General features: G+C 44.0%; 1 protein-coding gene across 1 annotated transcript in view; it reads left to right on the top strand.

Moving 5' to 3' along the window:
* LOC109419403 (serine protease filzig) overlaps nt 1-22,173 on the top strand; it is a 285,431-nt gene that overhangs the window by 250,006 nt on the left and 13,252 nt on the right. Inside the window, exons 2-5 of the mRNA XM_029853205.2 lie at nt 609-3,649; nt 3,756-3,942; nt 4,058-4,244; nt 4,306-4,490. Coding sequence (XP_029709065.2) covers nt 609-3,649; nt 3,756-3,942; nt 4,058-4,244; nt 4,306-4,490 — 3,600 coding nt within the window. The remainder of the gene's footprint in view (nt 1-608; nt 3,650-3,755; nt 3,943-4,057; nt 4,245-4,305; nt 4,491-22,173) is intronic.

Below are 22,173 nucleotides of genomic sequence, written 5' to 3'. Positions count from 1 at the left end.
ATAAATTGCACCGATATCCAAATGAATAAGGGCTGAGACACTACACTTGTTGTGTTTCATTCAAAACTACTAGGATTTCTGGCCCATGGCTCTGCTATGGACAAATGCCGTTTGAACCGGTCAGAATTATAAGGTAATACTTTAACTCACGATTAGTTTCCATTCGCAAAGCACCTCAACCAGCATCACTACGCTTACTTTAAGTTTTCATTGCCACTTCATTCTAGCTTCATGCAGCGTGCCCGCGTATAGTTGAACTTTCCGGACACGTTTATCCAATTTATTTTTCCAACACTTTGCTACATCGCGCATAAAACTTGAAGCGAAACAATACCCTCCTCCGCGCGCAGTCAGAACGCGAACGAGGCGTGAGCGCCAAGAAAACAACCGATAATAGAATTATATTTGAACGAGCCTTGAGCCTTGTTCCAAGAACAAAAGAAGGGGGCACATCACATGGGATGAAAACAGAAAACCGATTTGAGATTTCCCATTGGTCGTCGTTTGGTGGATAATTTACAGCACGGGGCCTTGATTGAATTTGTAACGATAATTGAAATTCAATACAAATTGTTCTATTTTCGTGTTTTTTTTTTCTTTCGTTTCAGAGAGCCGGAAGCTGTTCGGTGGCTACCGGATAACACCGAAATTTTGCAATGCCACGCGGTCACTGCTGAAACGAGACTCCGAGCGACGAGGTCCTACGATCTGCATGTTCAACCATGAGTGCTTTCAACGGCAGGGAGAAGTGGTGGGAGCCTGTATGGATGGGTTTCTGTTTGGAACCTGCTGTGAACTGCCGTTGACGAACGAGGCTTCCATGGTGACTGATTCGCTTTTGGAACAGTTCAATTATACGGATGATATGGAAACCACTTCCCAGTCGCCGCTCAGCTCAGCCATTGCCAGTCAGTACGAGAAGTTTGGAAGTCAACTCTCCGGATCCGGAACTGGATATGGACCTGTGATCAATTACGAACCGGTAAAGCTTGAGAATCCGGTGAAGGAGAGCAGTGACTCGACTGGGAGCGGGAGTGCTCCGTCCAGTGAGAAGCCTTTGTTCAACAAGCTTGATAACAACTATATTACAAATGATGATCTGGACGAAGACATTGTACAGAGTAGCTTGAACTCTCATATGTATCAGCTGGCGGAAAATGCTGTTTCCGTATACTCGCCATCCACTCCGAATATCAAATCCGAGGAAATCGATATCGGTACCACTGTTCCACCACCACCAGTTCCAAGCGAAGTCAGCTACGTCAAGATCGACAACCACAATAACGTCTACAGCTCGGAGATCCCCTCTTCGCTCAACAAGTACAACGAACACCTCTCCGATGGGAATGGAGCCTCTGGGCCGTCCATTGAATCCAGCACAGACATCACTTCGAGTGGAGTTCAAATCATTGCCAATCAGATCTATCAGGAGAACCAACTCTTCGATCACAGTGATATCACGCATCCAGAAGCCGAAACCGACCTTTTCAACGAGAACGGAGCAGTTGACCAAAGCTATGCCGGTCCCAACGATTTCGCCAACCAGGAAATCGTGACGGAGGTGCTGACCACAGAAAAACCAGTGAAAATTACCCACCCAAAGCCTCAGTTCAAACCTAAACCTAAGCCAACTCAAGCAACCGAATCGAACAATTACGTACTTGTACATACTATCTCTAGTAATACCAAAGACACCGAGAACCAAACCACGAAACCAACTGTCTCCGTCAACAACATTCACTCGATTGAGTCAATCATACTGATGTTGAACGAAACGAATCTTGGACCACAGTACGAGACGGACTCGGACACTAAGCAGGGCAACGTGACCGAGACTTCCCAGACTCCACCACCCGAGACTACCTCACAAGCATCCTATGCGACGTCCTCCATTGATTACGAAAAATACGGACCGACAAGTTTCTACATCACCAAACCCCAGAAGACGAGCCCTCCCACCACCTTGCTATCCACTAAGGTCCCTTCGACCAGCTATGTGTACAGTCCAAAGCCTACGAGACGGCCCATTCTGGAACCGGTTGTAGTCCAAGCTACCTTACTGACGAGCGGATACGGAACGACAGCTGTGACTCAAAAAGAACCAGCTATCTCCGTATCGACCGTTCGTCCACCACCCAACAAACTTATCGTCACAGCCGGCGGTAACCAACGACCAATCATCATTACAAGCGAAGGAGAGCACGCCGTCTCATCGGGATACTACACTGCTGCATCAACTCCAGCACCTGTTGCAATCTCTTCTGTTCAACCAACTAAGAAAGTGAGCGCCAACCCTTCGAAACGACCAGCGCAATCCACCACCATCAACCTACCTGAATACATCGTCCAATCGTCAACGCTTTCCCATCAATCACCAGCTGCTGTGAACAACGTAAACTACGTCCACATTGCCAGTGCTTCCGATAATCCATCGCCAACCGTTCACATCACGCCAAAGCCCGTCCCAGGACTTGTTACATCTAGCACGTGGAACAACAAACTGACCAATGCTCCTGGTAACAATCAACGTCCTGGTTACTACGAAAACACCCCTCCGCCAGTCTACGTTTCATCGCTTGCCGACTTTGCCGATGAAGGATACTTCGGAGTTACGAAACGACCTGGAGTTGCTCCAACAGTATCATCTACTGCAATCTACACCATCGTTGACTCGAATAACGTTATTGGTCATATCGCTTCTTCCACATACGCTCCAGCTTATCCTTCAATAAACCGAATTCCTCCGAATAACCAGCCTACACATATCTACATCGCGCAAGCGGTCGAATCATCTACCATCAAGAACGAGCTCTACACCACTCCCGATGACGTCAACAACTTCCCTCCAGTTAGGAATCCCAATCTCAACCTGACAGACTCTACCATGATGAGCAACATCACCAAAATCGAGAACTTCTCTGGAATCAACGATGACGACAAGGTCAACATGCTGGTCAACAAAATCGTGGAGTCCTTCAACGGAAATTTTGACGAACTAGAAGCCATCCTGAAAGAGCGAAAGAATCTGACCTTGGCCGCATCACCGACGACAGTTTCAACTACCACAACTACCGAGGAAATCCCAACCACAACTACCGTGAAGGTAAAAACTACAAGCTCGACAACCAAACCAGTGACGAAGAAGAAGAAGAAGCGTCCAAGTGGCAGCAAGAAACCATCCAACTCCACGTCCAGCTCGTCGACTAGCATCAAGAAACCAACGACAGCCAAACCAACGGTCATCGAACAAGATACAGCCGCAGTGTCGACATACGAAGCCACTTCCACTACGAAACCAGTGTCCAAGCCATCGAAGAAACCCACCAAGACCAAGCGCCCGAGTAACTCCACCAAACCAACTTCATCATCTTCGAGCAAACCGGTTGCAACCACCGCCCTCGACACCCCTACGAAACCATCCAAACCTTCCAGTACAAAGCCGAAACCAAGTTCCAGTTCGACATCGACTCGTCCAAAACCGACATCCAGCTCGAAGCCCCAAGCCGACGAAAAGCCATCATCACCATCCACCACCAAGAAACCCTCGCGACCTTCGACCTCAAAGAAGCCCGCCAAGAAACCAACCAACCGACCGACCCCAGCCGAAACCGAACCCATCACCGTGACGACGACCCGCAAGCCGACCAAGGTAAGTGCGACTCATCGATGGTGCCGGCGGTGTAGGGCTCCTGACAAGCCGCGCAAAATGTGTTCCTCTCTTTTATCAGTTCAAGAAACGACCATCGCTCTTATAGGCGACGAAGCGTACCACGAAGCGACCGACGACGACGACGACCACCAGCACCACCACCACTACACCGGCCCCGGAAGACGAACTCATCGAGGAGGAGGAGAACGCCGTCGAGGAGGAAGAGGAGGACGAGGACGTCGGCGAGGAGACCAACAACGAGACGGTTGATGACCAAGCGCCAAGAAAAATACGTAATGCACTCGATCTCCGGTTATGCGTCGGAATTTGCCTCCGAATCTCAGATGTTGACTAATATTTCTATCTATTGTTTTTCTTTGTCTATTGTTCAACGTTGATCCTACAAAGTTTGCGGCCAGCGACCGCTGATGAAGAGTGCCCGTGTCGTTGGAGGAAAGGCAGCCAAGTTCGGCGAGTGGCCCTGGCAGGTGCTGGTACGGGAATCGACCTGGCTCGGACTGTTCACCAAGAACAAGTGCGGCGGAGTGTTGATCACCAACGAATACGTCGTGACGGCTGCTCACTGTCAACCTGGGTAATTACGAGCCTCGTTCTTAATCACACGAATAATTTCATCGTAATCTATCACTTCACAGCTTCCTGGCCTCCCTAGTAGCCGTGTTCGGCGAGTTTGACATCTCGAGTGACCTGGAAACGAAACGATCCGTGACCAAGAACGTCAAGCGGGTCATTGTGCACCGGCAGTACGATGCGGCCACCTTCGAGAACGATCTTGCCATCCTGGAGCTGGAAAGTCCCATCCACTACGATGTTCATATTGGTGAGTGAAATTTTACTGATAAACGAATCATACATTCTAGTGGGGGCTGGACTATATCGTATCAACTTTTATTAAAAACGGCTACGCAGTCTTGAATTAGCAAACGCTGTTTATTAGTTGTCCAAAATTTCGACAAGGGGTAAGTGTCTTCTTCAGGGAGAACTTATTTGGTCATTTTTGTCTATCTGTAACTGTCCTGTCATTAGTTTGGTAGTACATGACTTAGTTGGTTTGTTATAATTTTCAACAGACTATGGGGAACGTGTTTTAAGAAAAACCCTGCCGCGATATCGAAGACAAATTCCTCCGCAAGCTCCTCCAGGAATTCCAAAAGAAATTTTTCCGAGAATTCCTCCAAGAATTCTTACGAGGATTTCCCCAGGGATTGTTACTAGAATTCTTCAGGCAATTGTTACACAAAATCCTGCGAGAATTCCAACGAGAATTACTCCAGGAAATCGTACTAGAATAATTTCAGGAAAAATTCCACCAGAAATTCATCCAAGAATTCTTACGAGGATTTGATTGGTATTCATTTGAGTATTCTACCAGAAATTTTAAACGAGAGCTTCTCCGGGAATTCTTACGAGAAGACACCCAGGAGTCCCGACGAAAATTGTGAGGGAATTTTTTCACGGAATTCCTCTAACAATTCTTGCGGAGATTTCTCCTGGAATTTCTGGGAAAATTTCTCCAGAAATACTCCCGGAAAATTCTGCAACAGTTCCTACAGGAATTCCTCCGAAGATTCATCCATAAATTCCTCCACGAATTTCTCCAGAAACTCCTCCAGGAATTCCTTCAGAAATTCCTATAAAAGTTCCTCCAGAAATTCTTCCGGGAATTCCTCCAGAAATTTCTCCACGAGTTTCAAGAATTCCTCCAGCAATTTTTTAGGATTTCCTCCAGAGATTATCCCAGAAATTCTCCCAAGAATTTCCCACAGAATACTCCCAAAAATTCCTCCTCCCAGAAATTCCCACAGAAATTCCTACATAAATTCCTTCAGGAATTTCTCCAGAAAATCTCTCAAGGATTCCCTCAGCAATTCCTCCTGATTATATTGCAGAAATTTCTCCAGGAATTCCTCCAGAAATTCATCTAGGATTTCTTCAAGCAATTCTTCCAGAAATTTTCCCAAGGATTCTTCCTGGAATTCCACAGGAAATACATCCAGGAGCTCCTCTAGGAATTCCAACAGGAGTTCCTCTATAAATTTCTGCAAAAAATTTCTCCAGGAGGTCCTCCAGAGATTCCTTCGGAATACTCCAGGAATTACTCCAGAAATTCATCTAGGATTTTTTTCTTCCAGGAATTCCCCCAGAAATTTATCCAGGAACTCCTCCGAAAATTCCTTCGGAAACTCCTCCAGGAGTTCCTCCAGAAATTCCGACAGAATTTTCTTTCAGAAATGCCTACAGGAATTCCTCCAAAAACTTCCTCCAGAAATTGCTCCACAAATTTCTCCAGAAACTCCTCCAGGAGTTCCTGTAGAACCTCCTCCAGAAATTCCTCCGGGAATTCCTCCAGGATTTCATTAAGAAATTCATCCGAAAATTCCTCCACGAATTTCTCCAGAGACTCCTTTAGGAGTTTCTCCAGAAACTTCTTCAGGAGTTCCTCCAGAAACTCCTCCGGGAGTTCCTCCAGAAACTCCTCGGGGAGTTCCTCCAGAAACTCCTCGGGGAGTTCCTCCAGAAACTCCTCCGGGAGTTCCTCCAGAAACTCCTCCGGGAATTCCTCCTGAAACTCCTCCGGGAGTTCCTCCAGAAACTCCTCCGGGAGTTCCTCCAGAAACTCCTCCGGGAGTTCCTCCAGAAACTCCTCCGGGAGTTCCTCCAGAAACTCCTCCGGGAGTTCCTCCAGAAACTCCTCCGGGAGTTCCTCCAGAAACTCCTCCGGGAGTTCCTCCAGAAACTCCTCCGGGAGTTCCTCCAGAAACTCCTCCGGGAGTTCCTCCAGAAACTCCTCCGGGAGTTCCTCCAGAAACTCCTCCGGGAGTTCCTCCAGAAACTCCTCCGGGAGTTCCTCCAGAAACTCTTCCGGGAGTTCCTCCAGAAACTCCTCCGGGAGTTCCTCCAGAAACTCCTCCAGAGACTCCTCCGGGAGTTCCTCCAGAGACTCCTCCGGGAGTTCCTCCAGAGACTCCTCCGGGAGTTCCTCCAGAGACTCCTCCGGGAGTTCCTCCAGAGACTCCTCCGGGAGTTCCTCCAGAGACTCCTCCGGGAGTTCCTCCAGAGACTCCTCCGGGAGTTCCTCCAGAGACTCCTCCGGGAGTTCCTCCAGAGACTCCTCCGGGAGTTCCTCCAGAGACTCCTCCGGGAGTTCCTCCAGAGACTCCTCCGGGAGTTCCTCCAGAGACTCCTCCGGGAGTTCCTCCAGAGACTCCTCCGGGAGTTCCTCCAGAGACTCCTCCGGGAGTTCCTCCAGAGACTCCTCCGGGAGTTCCTCCAGAGACTCCTCCGGGAGTTCCTCCAGAGACTCCTCCGGGAGTTCCTCCAGAGACTCCTCCGGGAGTTCCTCCAGAGACTCCTCCGGGAGTTCCTCCAGAGACTCCTCCGGGAGTTCCTCCAGAGACTCCTCCGGAAGTTCCTCCAGAGACTCCTCCGGGAGTTCCTCCAGAGACTCCTCCGGGAGTTCCTCCAGAGACTCCTCCGGGAGTTCCTCCAGAGACTCCTCCGGGAGTTCCTCCAGAGACTCCTCCGGGAGTTCCTCCAGAGACTCCTCCGGGAGTTCCTCCAGAGACTCCTCCGGGAGTTCCTCCAGAGACTCCTCCGGGAGTTTCTCCAGAGACTCCTCCGGGAGTTCCTCCAGAGACTCCTCCGGGAGTTCCTCCAGAGACTCCTCCGGGAGTTCCTCCAGAGACTCCTCCGGGAGTTCCTCCAGAGACTCCTCCGGGAGTTCCTCCAGAGACTCCTCCGGGAGTTCCTCCAGAGACTCCTCCGGGAGTTCCTCCAGAGACTCCTCCGGGAGTTCCTCCAGAGACTCCTCCGGGAGTTCCTCCAGAGACTCCTCCGGGAGTTCCTCCAGAGACTCCTCTGGGAGTTCCTCCAGAGACTCCTCCGGGAGTTCCTCCAGAGACTCCTCCGGGAGTTCCTCCAGAGACTCCTCCGGGAGTTCCTCCAGAGACTCCTCCGGGAGTTCCTCCAGAGACTCCTCCGGGAGTTCCTCCAGAGACTCCTCCGGGAGTTCCTCCAGAGACTCCTCCGGGAGTTCCTCCAGAGACTCCTCCGGGAGTTCCTCCAGAGACTCCTCCGGGAGTTCCTCCAGAGACTCCTCCGGGAGTTCCTCCAGAGACTCCTCCGGGAGTTCCTCCAGAGACTCCTCCGGGAGTTCCTCCAGAGACTCCTCCGGGAGTTCCTCCAGAGACTCCTCCGGGAGTTCCTCCAGAGACTCCTCCGGGAGTTCCTCCAGAGACTCCTCCGGGAGTTCCTCCAGAGACTCCTCCGGGAGTTCCTCCAGAAACTCCTCCAGGAAGAACTCCTCCAGAAACTCCTCCGGGAGTTCCTCCAGAAACTCCTCCGGGAGTTCCTCCAGAAACTCCTCCGGGAGTTCCTCCAGAAACTCCTCCGGGAGTTCCTCCAGAAACTCCTCCGGGAGTTCCTCCAGAAACTCCTCCGGGAGTTCCTCCAGAAACTCCTCCGGGAGTTCCTCCAGAAACTCCTCCGGGAGTTCCTCCAGAAACTCCTCCGGGAGTTCCTCCAGAAACTCCTCCGGGAGTTCCTCCAGAAACTCCTCCGGGAGTTCCTCCAGAAACTCCTCCGGGAGTTCCTCCAGAAACTCCTTCAGAAATTCCTCCAGAAACTCCTCCAGGAATGTCTCCGTAAATTCCTCTGGGAATTCCCACAGAAATTTTTGCAGTAGTGTATTCAGAAATTCCTCCAGCAGTTACTCCCAAAAATTTCGTTCGGGTATTCCTCTACAAATTCCTCCTGTATTCACAGAAATTTCCAGAAATCTAGGACTCCTGGAGGAATTGCTAAGAGGATTTCTGGAGGATCTGCTGAAGAAATTTCTAAAGGAATTCTTGGAAGAATTTCTGGATGAATCCCTGGGAGATTTTCTGCAAGACTTTCTGTAATTCCTCAGGGAGTATCATCTCAGATTCTTCTTGGGGTTCCTTGAGAATTTCTCTCTAGAATTTTTCCAGGATTCTTTGGATTGATTCTTCTGGGACTTCAGGGGCTTCCTTCCGAAATTTCTACAGGAGTTTCAGGAATCCTCCAGGAATTGTTTTCGAGATTTTTTTCAGGATTTCTCCAGGAATTACTACGGAGATTCTGCTAATATTTCCTTTTAATGCCTTTGAAAGTTATTTTTTTTGTTGGGTTTCCACAAGGAATTCCTGAAAAATGGAAACCCAGAAGGAACTTTTGGAGGAAACCCAGAAAGAACTACAGGGGGAATTTGTGAAGAATAAGCTTAAGTTAAAATTCACAAATAAAAAGAATTTAAAAAAATACAGGGGGAATTCCTTACAAAACGGATGAAGGAACTCCTTAAGAAATTGATGGAAGAATTCCATCCCAGCAGCATCTGAGAGAATTCTTAAATAGACTTCCACAGGAATTCCAGAAGCATCTGCAGTAATTCCAGAAGAATCTTCTGGAGCAAAACTGAAAAGAGTTAGAACAATCCTGGATGGCGTTCCTGCAAAAAACCGGAAGCCATTTCTGAAAGGATCTCGGAAGGAGTTCCCGGAGAAATCCCAGAATATCCTCGAGTATTGACGAAAAAACCTCTTAGAGGAATCCCGCAAGAGCATCTTGGAAAAAGCTTCGGAAGAAGTTCCCGGAGGAGTACCAAAACAAATTCCCGGAAGAATCCTAGGAAGAGTTCTTCAAGTAGTTCCCGAAAGAATCCCGTAAGAAGATCGTGGAGTATTCTCGGAAGAAGTTCTTGGTAGAATCCTGTAAAGAGCTCCTGGAGGCATCCTTGAAGGAGATCCCAAAGGAACCCGGAAGGAGTTCCCGAAAGAATCCTGGAAGAAGTTTCTGGAGGAATCCCGCAAGGGCTTCTTGGTGGAATCTCGGGAGAAGTTCCCGAAGGAATTCCAAAACAAATTTCCGAAAGAATTCCATAAGAAACTCCAGGAGTCAGGGATGGGAACACTCACTTGCAAAGAGTTACACTCACTTGCTATAATCTCAGCTCAGAAGCCTGCAATCAAGAAACAATGTATTAACGACTTTTATTGTGATTTTGTCTAAAAGTTTGCCGAATAGAGTAAAGGTCGCACACGTGAAAGTGAAAGAGCTGTGAAAGCGACTCTCCACGAGGTGAGTGTAATTTACATTCACCTCGTGGAGAGTTGACTTCGCAGCTCCCTCACGACTTTGGAATGTGTGTGCGACCTTTACACTATTCTGCAAACTCTTAGGCAAAACCACAAGGCAAAAGTCGTTCATACATCGTTTCTTGATTGCATGCTTCTGAGATGAGAAAATAGCAAGTGAGTGTAACTCTTTGCAAGTGAGCGTTCCCATCCTTGCCAGGAGTATTCTTGGAAGCAGTTCTTGTATGAATCCTGACAGGAGTTAAAGAAGAAAACCTGGAAGAAAATTAGCCTAGTGTAGAATTAGCAAAAGTTAAAATATACAATAATAAAAAAATTTAAAAAAATAAAAAAGGAAAGAAATTCCGGAGGAATTCCAGAAAGACTCCCCAAAGAATCCTGGAAGAAATTTCTGGAGGAATCCTGGAAGAGATTGTTGGAAATATATCAGAAGAAGTTCCCGGAGAAATCCCAGAACAAATTCCTGTAGAATCCCGAGAATCCGGAACAAAGTCCAGCACTCGCAAGGAGTCCCGGAAGAATTTCAAAGAAGAAGGAGTTCCCAAAAAAAAAACCCGGAAGAAGATCCTCGAGTATTTTCGGATGAAGTTCTTGGATGAACCCTGCAGAGAGTTTCCGGAGGAATTCTTGCAGCAGATCCCAGAGAAATCCGGGAAGGGATTTACAAAAGAATCCTGCAAGAAGTTCCTGAAGGAATCCCGTAATAGCTTATTTGACGAATCTCGGAAGAAGTTCTCGGAGAAGTCTTGGAAAGAGTTCTTGAAGCAATCCCGGAAGTTGTGCCCCAAAAAAATCCGTAAAATTCTCGCAAATTTTTTTTTGCAGAAATCTCCCAAGGAGTTCCCGGATGAATCCTGAAAGGAATTTCCAGAGGATCCTGAAAGGAATTTCCAGAGGATCCTGAAAGGATTTCCTGAAGACTTTCCTGGAGGAATCGCGGGAGGAGTTCTCGAAGCTATCCCCAAAGTAGTTTCTAAAAGAATACTGTAAGAAGTTCCTGAAGGAATCCCGGAAGGAGCTTCTGATGGAATTCAGGAAGAAATGCTTAAATTAGGAGAAACTCAGAAAGCAGATCCTGGACGAATCCCGAAAGAACTTCTGGAGGAACTCCGGAATCAAGCTTTGGTGAAATTTCTAGTAGAATCCCAGAAGGAATTCTTGGTGTAATTTCAGAATAAAATCTTTGAGGGATTTCAGTAAAAAAAATAATATTGGAAGGAACCCATAATGTAACCCCTGGAGTATATTGAGAAGAATTCAAGGATTAATTCCCGAGAGCAACCTGTCTGCAGGAATCTCAGATGGAATCTGTTTAAGAATCTCAGAGGTCATTGCTAATAGGGTCCCAGAAAGCACTTCTCAAAGAATCCTGAATAATCCCCTAGAAGAATTGCAGAAGAAGTATGGACAAGACCTTCGAGGTCGAGGCTATTGGTCTACAGTCAAATTTAGCCTCTAAGGGCCTGTCCATAAACTACGTAGACTCTTAGGGGGGGACGGGGGGTTCTGGCCAAAGTCTACGCTCCATACAAATTTCGAAAATTGTGTATGAACAAAAGTCTACGAGGGGGGAGGGGGGGGGGTTCTCAGATGGCCGAAAAAAAGTCTACGTAGTTTATGGACAGAGCCTAAGGACGATCGGCCCTTCACGGCGATTGGTGTAGGGAACGATTACTTTGGACTGTAGGAACTAAGGAACGTTTGGGAAGGAAAACTCAAATCAGTTTGTAGAATGGATAGATGGTACAAATGGTAGTTAAACAAGATTTCAAAAAGAAGCTCGGACTTTGCAACTTCGGAGAAGTTTCATAGGGAGCTCTTGAGAAATTGAGTTCCAGTTTTCAGACGAATTGGAAGAATTGGAAGGAATTTAGAGGAGTTCCTAAAGAAAAACTATTGCAGAAGTCCCATGAGGAAGTTTAAAAGTTTTTGGGATAACTTTTGGAGCAACCTAAGGAAGAATTCCGAAATAATTCTTTGCCAGAATTTTAAAAGAAATCCTTGAAAGAATTTTTGAAGGAAGCCTTGGAAGAACTAATGAAGAAATAGGGAGAAAATGTCTATGGATTCCTTGAAAGAATTTCTGAAACAACCATCGACAAAATTTTCGAAAGAATCCTGGAAGAATTTCTTGAAGAAATCTCTTAATGATTTACTGAACAAACCATTGGAATTTCTGTAAGTAAACTTTAAAAAAATCTGAGCAGATTGTTAAAGTTATTTCGGAAGGAGTTCTTCAGAGAACTTCAAGTATTTCTTGGAAAAATTACTGAATATCCTTGTGAGACTTTCTGAAAGAGTAATAGAGTGAATTCCGGAGTCAGTCGGTGCTGTAATTCTCAACGGAATTACCTCAGCAACCCTTGCGTGAATTTCTGAAGAAAACATTGGAGAAATTTTTAAAGGAAGTCATGATCGAGGTTCTGAAGTGATTTCAGATGAAATCCTACGAAGAATTTCCGGGAGCAATTCTTGAGATAAACTTCGGAAAAGCGTCTAAAAGCAGCTTGAAGGCAGTACTGCTGTAATACTGCTGAAAGGGATTTTAAAGAAATAGAATGCTCGAACAAATTTTTGGAAGAATTTCTAAATAAATTCTTGGATGAGTTCCCAAGGGAATCCTAAGAGAAATTTCTGCAGGATTTCGTGGAGAAATTTTTGCAGGATTTCGTGGAGAAATTCCTGAGGAGTTCATAAAAAATCAATGAAGAAAACCCATGAAGAATTTATAAAGTTATCTTGGGGGGAATTCTTGGAAATTACTGAGAAAATTTCAAATGGAATCCTTGGAAAAGTTCCTAAAAGTTCTCTGAGAAAGAGTTCTTGAACAAATCATTGGAGGAGTTTAAGATGAAATATTTGTATGTTTTTTTTTTTTTGAAAATTCCATAAAAATTTTACTAAAAAACATCCTAGGTAGAATTCCTGAAAAAAAATATTAAATGAACTCCTGAAGAAATCCATAGAAATTTACTGTTATAATTCCTAGAAAAACTCTTGAATAAATTGTTGTACGTTTTCCTGAAGGAATCTAAATGAATCCTAGGAGGAATTCCTGGGAGAATCCTTGTAGAGATTTTTGAAAGAAATCTTGTAAAAATCCTTATTTAAAACATGGATAAATATTTCGAAGGGTCCATGGAAGTTTTAATAAAATATTCCCGAAAAAAAATCTATGACATATCTCGGAAGAAATTCCTGAAGGAATATTTGCAAACTCATCAGAAAGAATCGTTGGAAGAATTCTTTAGAAAATCCTTCAAGAAATTCCTGATGGATTCGTCTTAAGAATTCTGGTGGCATTATGAATAGAGAAATTTTGGTTGAATGACTTGAAGAAATTCCCTAAGAAAACTTGAAATAATCTTTGAACTACTCTTTAGGGGCATTCCTGGAAGGACCACAGGATAAATTCCTAAAAATATGGAGGAATCCTTGAAAAAAATCGTGGAGGAATATCTGAAAGAACTACCCAACAAACATGTTTGCTGAACAAGAGTTGAACAAACGGCTCTTAAGCAAATGTTAGCTTAAGAAACGCTTATTCAGCCGCTTTTGTTACTTGGGTATGCTAAAAATTCGGAGGAATTTCTAGGATGATTACTCGGCGAAATGCCAGGATGGATTTCTGAAAGATTTATTGTCATATCATAATCATACAATCTGTGTAGGAATTCTTGAAGAAATACTTGTAAAGATATCTGAAGAAATCCTTGGATGAATTGCTGAAGGAATCTGAGCATGAGCATGGGAATAGATGACCACACAATTCGCTACTCCGAGATTGTCCGAAGCAGTCTTAATTGCACACAGGACCAATAAATTGGGTTCGAGACTAACTAATCATTCTCAATGTGCACAGTTCGAGAACTTCCAACTAAAATAAGGCGAATAACGGCGCCGGCCACGTCCTTACGGTCATCGAGGATAGGAAGGACTGTTCGTAAACCAAACGGTTTCAAAAAGACCGAGAAACGCTACATCTCCACGTTTGTGTACGATAGTCCATCAGTCACTTGTAGAACTACTCTTCTTCTTGGCATCTCAGCTATTCTTAACACGCTTCCACAGTTATTAACTGAGAGCTTCCTCTGTCAATGACCACTTTACATGTGTATATCGTGTGGCCGGTCTGAAAACACTCTAGGCTCAAAAAATTCCGTTATGAAAACTTCCTACGTCGACCGCGAATAGAATTTGTCCTCCTCTGAATACCCACGTGCTTACCAGTGACCTCCCTGACCTATCCCACCTTAGAACGAAATTCCGCAACCCCCCCTATAATCCATTTGATGCCGCTGTCTCATTACATCCCGAGCATAAATATCCAATTAAATAGCTCGAATAATTTGACACTAACGACACCACATCCAACTACACCGTACACACCACACCATTATCACGGGCCATAAGCGATGCAATCAGCAGCGACGGCATTTGCGCTCTTCCCTGCTCTCTAAATGCTAAATCCTGATGTTCTGTCGTGCAGCTTTCCCCTTGGTGTCTGAGCCAAAGCGGATCGAAACGAAAACACCAATCTGATAACGCTTTCGATAATAAATTCAGCTCACCTCGTCGCCGCAAGCTTACAGAGTTCTGGGCGCGAGATACTATTATGCATAGGAAGAACATCCCTCATCCGGGCTTCCTATGAGGTTGGTATAGAGTTGCAGAAAAACGGCGGCAAGGTCGATAAATCTTCCGCTGCTGCTGTTACGTAGAAACCGTTCGCTACAAGTGGAAACTTTCTGTTTTTCTCTCGCTCGGAAAATTAAAACCTCGATGTAGCCTTGGTGTGAGCTCGCTCTACGTGCCCTGCAAGTCGAGTGAAAACTTTTCCGTGGTTTCTTCCCGTGCGTCGCCCTTTGTCCTGCCCGGGACGGAGCAGCAGACCGAACCCGGAATCAGCCCTAGCGGGAGGCCATCCTGGCGTGTAATAAATTATATCGAGACAATGTGCCATAGTGGATTAAATTTGTAATATTTTAGTTTTCCAGCCGCGGTTCGGGACGAAAACTGCGGTCACTATCTGACACAATCAGGGTTGGTTTTGGGACGAATCGGAGAAATTTAGTCTTGTAATCAGGCTATCGATTACTGGTAGTGGCTGTAATCGAGAAAGGATCTCAGCATTCCCTTGAAGCCGGAGTTTTCTACACATGGTGATCAATAGCATTAAAACGGTATAATAATATACAGAATATTTTTTCTTGATATCCTAGGTCATCCAAACTATTCTTGAGTTTAGATCCTAATGTCTACGGGTGTAACGGTACCTTCTTTCATTATACAAACCTACGATTTGTAATCTATCATATCCAGTCAGTCTTCTGAAAGTTCAATAGACAGTATCAGATCAGTCGGGATATCCTAGGTCATCCAAACTGTTCTTGAGTTTGAATCCTAAAGTCTATGGGTGTAACGGTAACTTCTTTCATTATACAATGCTACGATTTGTAATCTATCATGTTCAGTTAGTCTTCTGAGAAGCTGTTAGACAATATCAGATCAGTTGTGATATCCTAGGTCATACCAACTTTTCTTGAGTTTACATCCTAAAGTCTACGGGTGTAACGGTAACTTCTTTCATTATACAAAGCTACGATTTGTAATCTATCATGTTCAGAAAGTCTTCTGAAAAGTTGTTAGACAATATCAGAACAGTTGGGATATCCTAGGTCATACAAACTTTTCTTGAGTTTAGATCCTAAAGTCTACGGGTGTAACCGTAACTTTTTGCCTTTCTCGTACACTAAGTGTACTGGAAAGGCTATATGTTCACTCCAAAATTGACTTTTTGATAGAAGGCCCGGAGGGTCAAATCACATATACCAATCAACTCAGCTCGACGAATTGAGGTGATGTCTGTGTGTGTGTATGTGTGTGTGTGTGCGTGTGTCTGTATGTGTGTGTACAAAAAAACTCACATCACTTTTTGGCAGTAAACCTTAACCGATTTTAATGACCGACGGTTCATTCGACGTTGAATCTGGTCCCATTGTTTCCTATTGAAAATGGTTCGGATCGGTCCAGCCGTTCCGGAGTTATGGTCATTTAGGTGTTCCGGACCAGTACCCTTGGAAGGGGCCATACATAAAAATGCAACAAACACATACATGCGACACATGAAACTGCGGCATTTTCGATTACCTGATTAACAGTTAGCAAGAAAACAATCTCAGATCATATCTGAACCGGTAGTGTTCCGGAACCGGTTCCGGATGTCCCACTGGAAGTGGCCAAATATAAAAGTGATCTAAAACTATGCAAGCGACACATCAAACTGTGGCATTTTCGATAACTTGATGAACAGTTAGCAAGAAAACAGTCTCAGACCATATCTGAACTGGTAGTGTTCCGGAACTGGTTCCTGGTGTCCCGCCGGAAGTAGCCAAATATAAAAAATCAAATCCATGCATGCAACATATCTAAGCGGGGCTTTTTTGATAACCTAATGAAAGCTGACAAGAAAAGAGTCTTAGACCATATCCGAACCGGTAGTGTTCCGGAACCGGTTTCGGTTGTCCCGCTGGACGTGACCAAATATAAAAGTAAACCAAATCCATGCATGCGACATATCAAAGCGGGGCTTTTATGATAATGAAAGGTTGGCATAAAAAAAAGACTCAGACCATATCTGGACCGGTAGTGTTTCGGAACCGGTTCCGGGTGTCCCGCCGGAAGTGGCCGTATATAAGTGAACAAAACTTATGCATGCGGCACATTAAATCACGACTTTTCCGACAACTTGATGACCGCTAATCAAGGAAGTAAGCTAAGACCACATTAGGGACTGACAGTAGTGCCGAAAGTAGTTCCAAGTTTCCCTCCAAAAGCTGCTAAATATATTGAACCTAACCTATGTATGCGAAACAGCAAAGCGCGGCTTTTTGATAGCTTAATAAACTTTGCAAGGAAATAGGCTCAAACCAATCCCATACATTGAGATATCGTGGATTTTTAGGTAACATGATGAACAGTTGCAAAAAATAGACGCAGTGTGTTACGGAACCGATTCCGGGTGTCCCGCCAGAAATGGTCAAACGTAAAAGAGAACCGATACATGCGACATATCATTGATTTCTTCAGTAACATGATAAACGGTTAGCCAGCAAATAATCACAGACCATATTAGGGAGAACCGGTAGTGATCTAGAACTGGTGATGAGACGAGTAACCCGCCGGAAGTGGTAAAATATAGAGGGAAACCAAACCAGAGCAGCGTTTTTGATAATCTGATGAACGGTGAACAAGAAAATAGTCTCAGGCCCCATCTAGAACTACTAATAGTATTTCGGAATCGGATGCGGGTGTTCCATTGGAAGTTATTAAAAAGAAGTAAACCAAAATCAAGCATGCGACTCATAAAATAGTGGCTTTTTCAAGAATTTGCCGAACGGTTAGCAAGAAAATAGCCTCAGATCACATTAATATTCGGCTTTTTAGGTAACCCGATGAACAGTTGACAAGAACATAGTCTCAGGCCATATTTGAGATAACCGGAATCGGTGCCGCCGGAAGTGGTCAAACGTAAAATTGAACAAAACCCATGCAAGCTGCACATTAAATATCGGAATAATAAAAGTGAACAAACTAAACGTCCAAGCAATAAACGTTGGGTAAGATTATAAGTGAAGAAATGGTGAAAGTCTTCATATATGCAAGAGAACAAAATTGTGACCAAAGCGATCTTATCAAATCACACCATTTCAGATTCCTGCGGTGTAAATATATAATAGGATGGATCAACGTTTTATGGAAAAAATATAATTTGATCGCATCAACACCGAATAAAGTTTTTTCAATCTTCAATCTCCTTTTGCTTCTAAGATTACAGCTCACAATTTGGGTGCGGCTGGTTGAGCCCTCGCTCTTCTCATAGCTATTGAAATTTGAATGGAAAATTTCCATATTCTGCATTTTTCTCGTAAGGAGGTCAAATTTCACATGGATCGTGTTACCAATGATAATACATAAAATATAGCCTAAAGTGTGCTTAAAAAACTTTGTCGAAGATTACAAAGTGATCTTTGATTGTAAATAAAGTTAACCTTCTTCATGCATTAGTTGACGCTAACGCCGCTGCCGTAGTGAATAGAATGGGGTCATAATGATCCCAATGCATTATGCAAATCAGTTTTGCTGTTGAACATAACATCGAAATATGTACCACCAATAAGTTTCCCAAATCGATGGTGGCCTTGTTAAAATTGTTGCTTTTCTACATTTTTGCTAACGTCGACGGAAAGATCATGAGTATTTATTCGACGAGAAAGGCACTATCACCACTAGGTGGATTAATCTGGGTTTTTCATCATACAACCCGGGTAGACGAGAATATCTAAATAATATCTCAAATCGAACATTTTTTGCTGTCATAGCTCGATATGATTTTGATGTGTTATTCAAAAATCTAATGAATATCGCACGAATAGCTCAAAGTGATATGATATCAGTTTTTGTTCTTGTCGAAATAGCTGAAAATATCAACATTAGAACAAGTTTAGCTCTTCTGCACGAAATCGAACACATACAGGGGATAGACAAAATGATCGGGACAGGCAAAATTTTCATTTTTCAAAAAGTGTTCAACTAGCTGTAACTTTTCGAAAAATGCATCAAATATTCTCAAAATTTTACTGTAAGATCATCAACTAGATGTGTATCAGTGGTCCAAAATTAGAAAAGATCGGGCCATTCTCCACGAAGTTATAAAGATTCTTGAAAAATGTAAAATTTTCCGATGGCCAACTTTGAGCTGTTATATCTCCGGATTCAATGATCCGAATGCAATGAAATTTTGACCATTCATGACTTATCCATCGATTTCGGTTGATATTTAGGGGTGGCGCAAAGGGTTCAAGTGAAATTTTTGCTAGAACAAACTTTCAAAAATCATTTCAAATTCATTTTCAAACTTATTTTTTCTAGACTAAATCGGTGATTCTAGAACCCAATTGGACCAAATTTGTGCTCAAAATTGCGATATCTCCACTGGTTCCTGAGATATTTGAAAAAAATGTCGTTTTTCAGTATTTTTTGGGTTTGGTGCCAAAATATGACATTTAGTCTAGAAAAAATAAGTTTGAAAATTAAATTTGAAATGATTTTTGAAAGTTTGTTCTAGCAAAAATTTCACTTGAACCCTTTGCGCCACCCCTAAATATCAACCGAAATCGCTCATTTTTGTACAGCTGACTTATTTCGACTAGTAGATCACTTTCCACTTGAGAAATCATATATCGGAGAGATTTTTCGAAATTAGCCCCACCCTACTGTACACCCATAGTGATGGCTAAATGTTAGTGAAATGCCATGTGCCCCTTTCTGAGCTGTGGAAGCGAAGAACCGCATGCTCTTATTCCCATGTTATTTACAACAGTGAGCCACAGTTGAAAGGTCAGCATTGCCGCCTGTGAATCCTAAAGTCGTAGGTTCGATGCTGGATGCTGACATTTTTTTTAATTTTCTTTTTCTAGAAAAAAAAAATGACAAATCTTTTCTGCTATTGTTTTGGTCTTGTAATATCTTAAAGAGCTATTATTGAGTAGTTCACCATATTAGATTTTGCTATTATTTCTGATCTTTTACCTCTTATATCAATGAAACCAATATCAGTGTTCTTCAGTAATTCAACCAATAATAGCTAAATATGCTATTCATCAGATTTTTCCATCTACTCGGGAAAGCTTCGATTTGTAATCTATCATGTTCAGTAAGTTTTCTGAAAGGTTCAGAAGGAATATCAGATCATTCGGGATATCCTAGGTCATACAAACTGTTCTTGAGTTTAGATTTTAAAGTCTACGGGTGTAACGGTAACTTCTTTCATTAAAAGCTACGATTTGGAATCTATCATGTCTAGTAAGCCTACAGTGGTTGTTTTTATAAACTAAGCTTCATAACATTAAGGAAGCCCATAATATATCAAAAATATATGGCAAGGCTTATGGTTCTTCTAACTACCTCGGTGAGTACAGTGGGTTATGTATCACTACTTAACGTAGTAGCAAAAGCTATTATCACAAGTGTAGCTGTGGTCTCCGGAGTAGTGTTGTTGATCTGAAATATCTCAAAACTATCTCGAAATGACTCATGATATGCCAGGGAGACTACAGATTACTGTTTAAAGCTCATTGTGAGAATAAAAACTGTTACTCTAAAGAGCTAAATTTCAGGATAGTTTGGGCGACCCTCCATATCCCAAAGGTTCATAATAATATATGGTAGACTTCAGGTTGGTTCAGTCAACGCGATTGATTATGAAACGTTTCTCAGTATGTCAGATATAGCTGATGTTACGAGTGTAGACCAAGGTGTAAACCTGAAGATCTGAACTCAAAGATAGTTTGCAGGCATAGTGTCTCTAAATGACATTTGAGATTTCAAGAGCTTCACGGATATCAGAAGATTATGCTATGCCATTATTTATGATGAAAACACATAAAGTTTTTCTTGTAGATTTGAAAAACTTCATTATACAACGAACCTGTATGTCCCAAAGGTTTATAATAAAAAAAGTAGACTTCAGCTTGATCCAGTAACCAAGGATAAATATGCAACGTTGCTCAGTATAGCAGATATGGGCTGTTGTTATGAGTGTAGACCTGAAGTCCTCAACTCCAAGGTAGTTTGGCTAACCTGGAGTATCTCTGTAGTGTCTATTGATTACATATGAGATTTCAAGAGCTTCACAGATCCCAGCAGTTAATGCAATACTATTATTTATGGCGAAAACACAAAGTTTTTCTTGTAGATTTGAAGAACTCCATTATAGAACAGTTTGGGTGACCCTGAATGTCCCAAAGGTTTATAATAAGCTAGTAGGCTTCAGATTGATCCAGTAACCACGGGTAAACATGCAACGTTACTTAGTATAGCAGATATGGCTATTGTTACGAGTGTAGACCCGAAGTCCTGAACTCCAAGGTAGTTTGGCGGACATGGGATATCCCTGTAGTCTCTCTTAGCAGTTTATGCAATACTATTTTTTATCGCGAAAACTTATAAAGTTTTTCTTGTAGATTTGAAGGACTTCATTATAGAACAGTTTGGATGACCCTTAATGTCCCAAAGGTTTATTATAAGCTAGTAGACTTCAGATTGCTGGCACGGTAAAGGCTGGGTATGCTGCGTAATTCAGATCCCATTGTGATCCACTAGCCTCTACCCAGCAACTCCTATTCGAACCTCCTCGCGGTACCGGCCGGAAACTATGAGCAACCTTAGGGAAGATCGGGTAACCAATCCCGGTGGGAACTTTGGTCGTAGGCTGACGGGGAAGGTGGGGTTTGCTTCGGAAAACCTGAGCGTCTGTTCTCCAAGAAGAGCGGCTCACAACAGCGTCTGATCTCCATGTTAGGGGCGGCTGATCTACGTCCGAGTTCCAGGGAAGGACTCTAAGCTCAACTGTGCACTATGGTCCTCCGGAAAGTAGGGGGTTGGTGTCAGGCCCTACGAGCCAGCCGTAAAAACCATTGTAGCGGAAAATCAGCAACAGAATAATACGAACCGAGACCAACGGCAACGACCCCAGCGAACAAAAAGCACTTGCGATTGGAAACTCGGTACGTGAAACTGCCGATCTCTCAACTTCATTGGGAGCACCCGCATACTCGCCGATCTACTGAAGAACCGCGGGTTCGACATCGTAGCGCTGCAGGAGGTGTGTTGGACAGGACGTGTTGCGAACGTTTAGAGGTAATCATACCATCTACCAGAGCTGCGGCAACACACGCGAGCTGGGAACAGCTTTCATCGTGATGGGCTACATGTAGAGGCATGTGATCGGTTGGTGGCCGATCGACGAAAGAATGTGCAGGTTAAGGGTCAAGGGCCGATTCTTCAACTTCAGCATAATAAACGTGCACAACCCACACTCCGAAAGCACTGATGATGACAAAGACGCATTTTACGCACAGCTCGAACGCGAGTACGATCGCTGCCCAAGCCACGACGTCAAGATCATCATAGGAGATTTGAACGCTCAGGTAGGCCAGGAGGAGGAGTTCAGACCGACGATTGGTAAGTTCAGCGCCCACCAGCAGACGAACGAAAACGGCCTACGACTCATTGATTTCGCCGCCTCCAAAAATATGGATATACGTAGCACCTTTTTCCAACACAGCCTCCCTTATCGTTACACCTGGAGATCACCACAGCAGACGGAATCTCAAATCGACCACGTTCTGATTGACGGATGGCACTTCTCCGACATTATCGACGTCAGGACCTATCGTGGCGTCAACATCGACTCTGACCACTATATGGTGATGGTCAAATTGCGCCCAAAACTCTCCGTCATCAACAATGTACGGTTCCGGCTACCGCCACGATACAACCTAGAGCGACTAAAACAACCGGATGTCACCTCAGCATACGCGCAGA

Source organism: Aedes albopictus, chromosome 2 (genome assembly GCF_035046485.1).
Source record: "Aedes albopictus strain Foshan chromosome 2, AalbF5, whole genome shotgun sequence".
Taxonomy (NCBI): Eukaryota; Metazoa; Arthropoda; class Insecta; order Diptera; family Culicidae; genus Aedes; species Aedes albopictus.
Note: the sequence above shows the minus strand (reverse complement) of the source record. Positions and strands in the feature narration are given on the sequence as shown.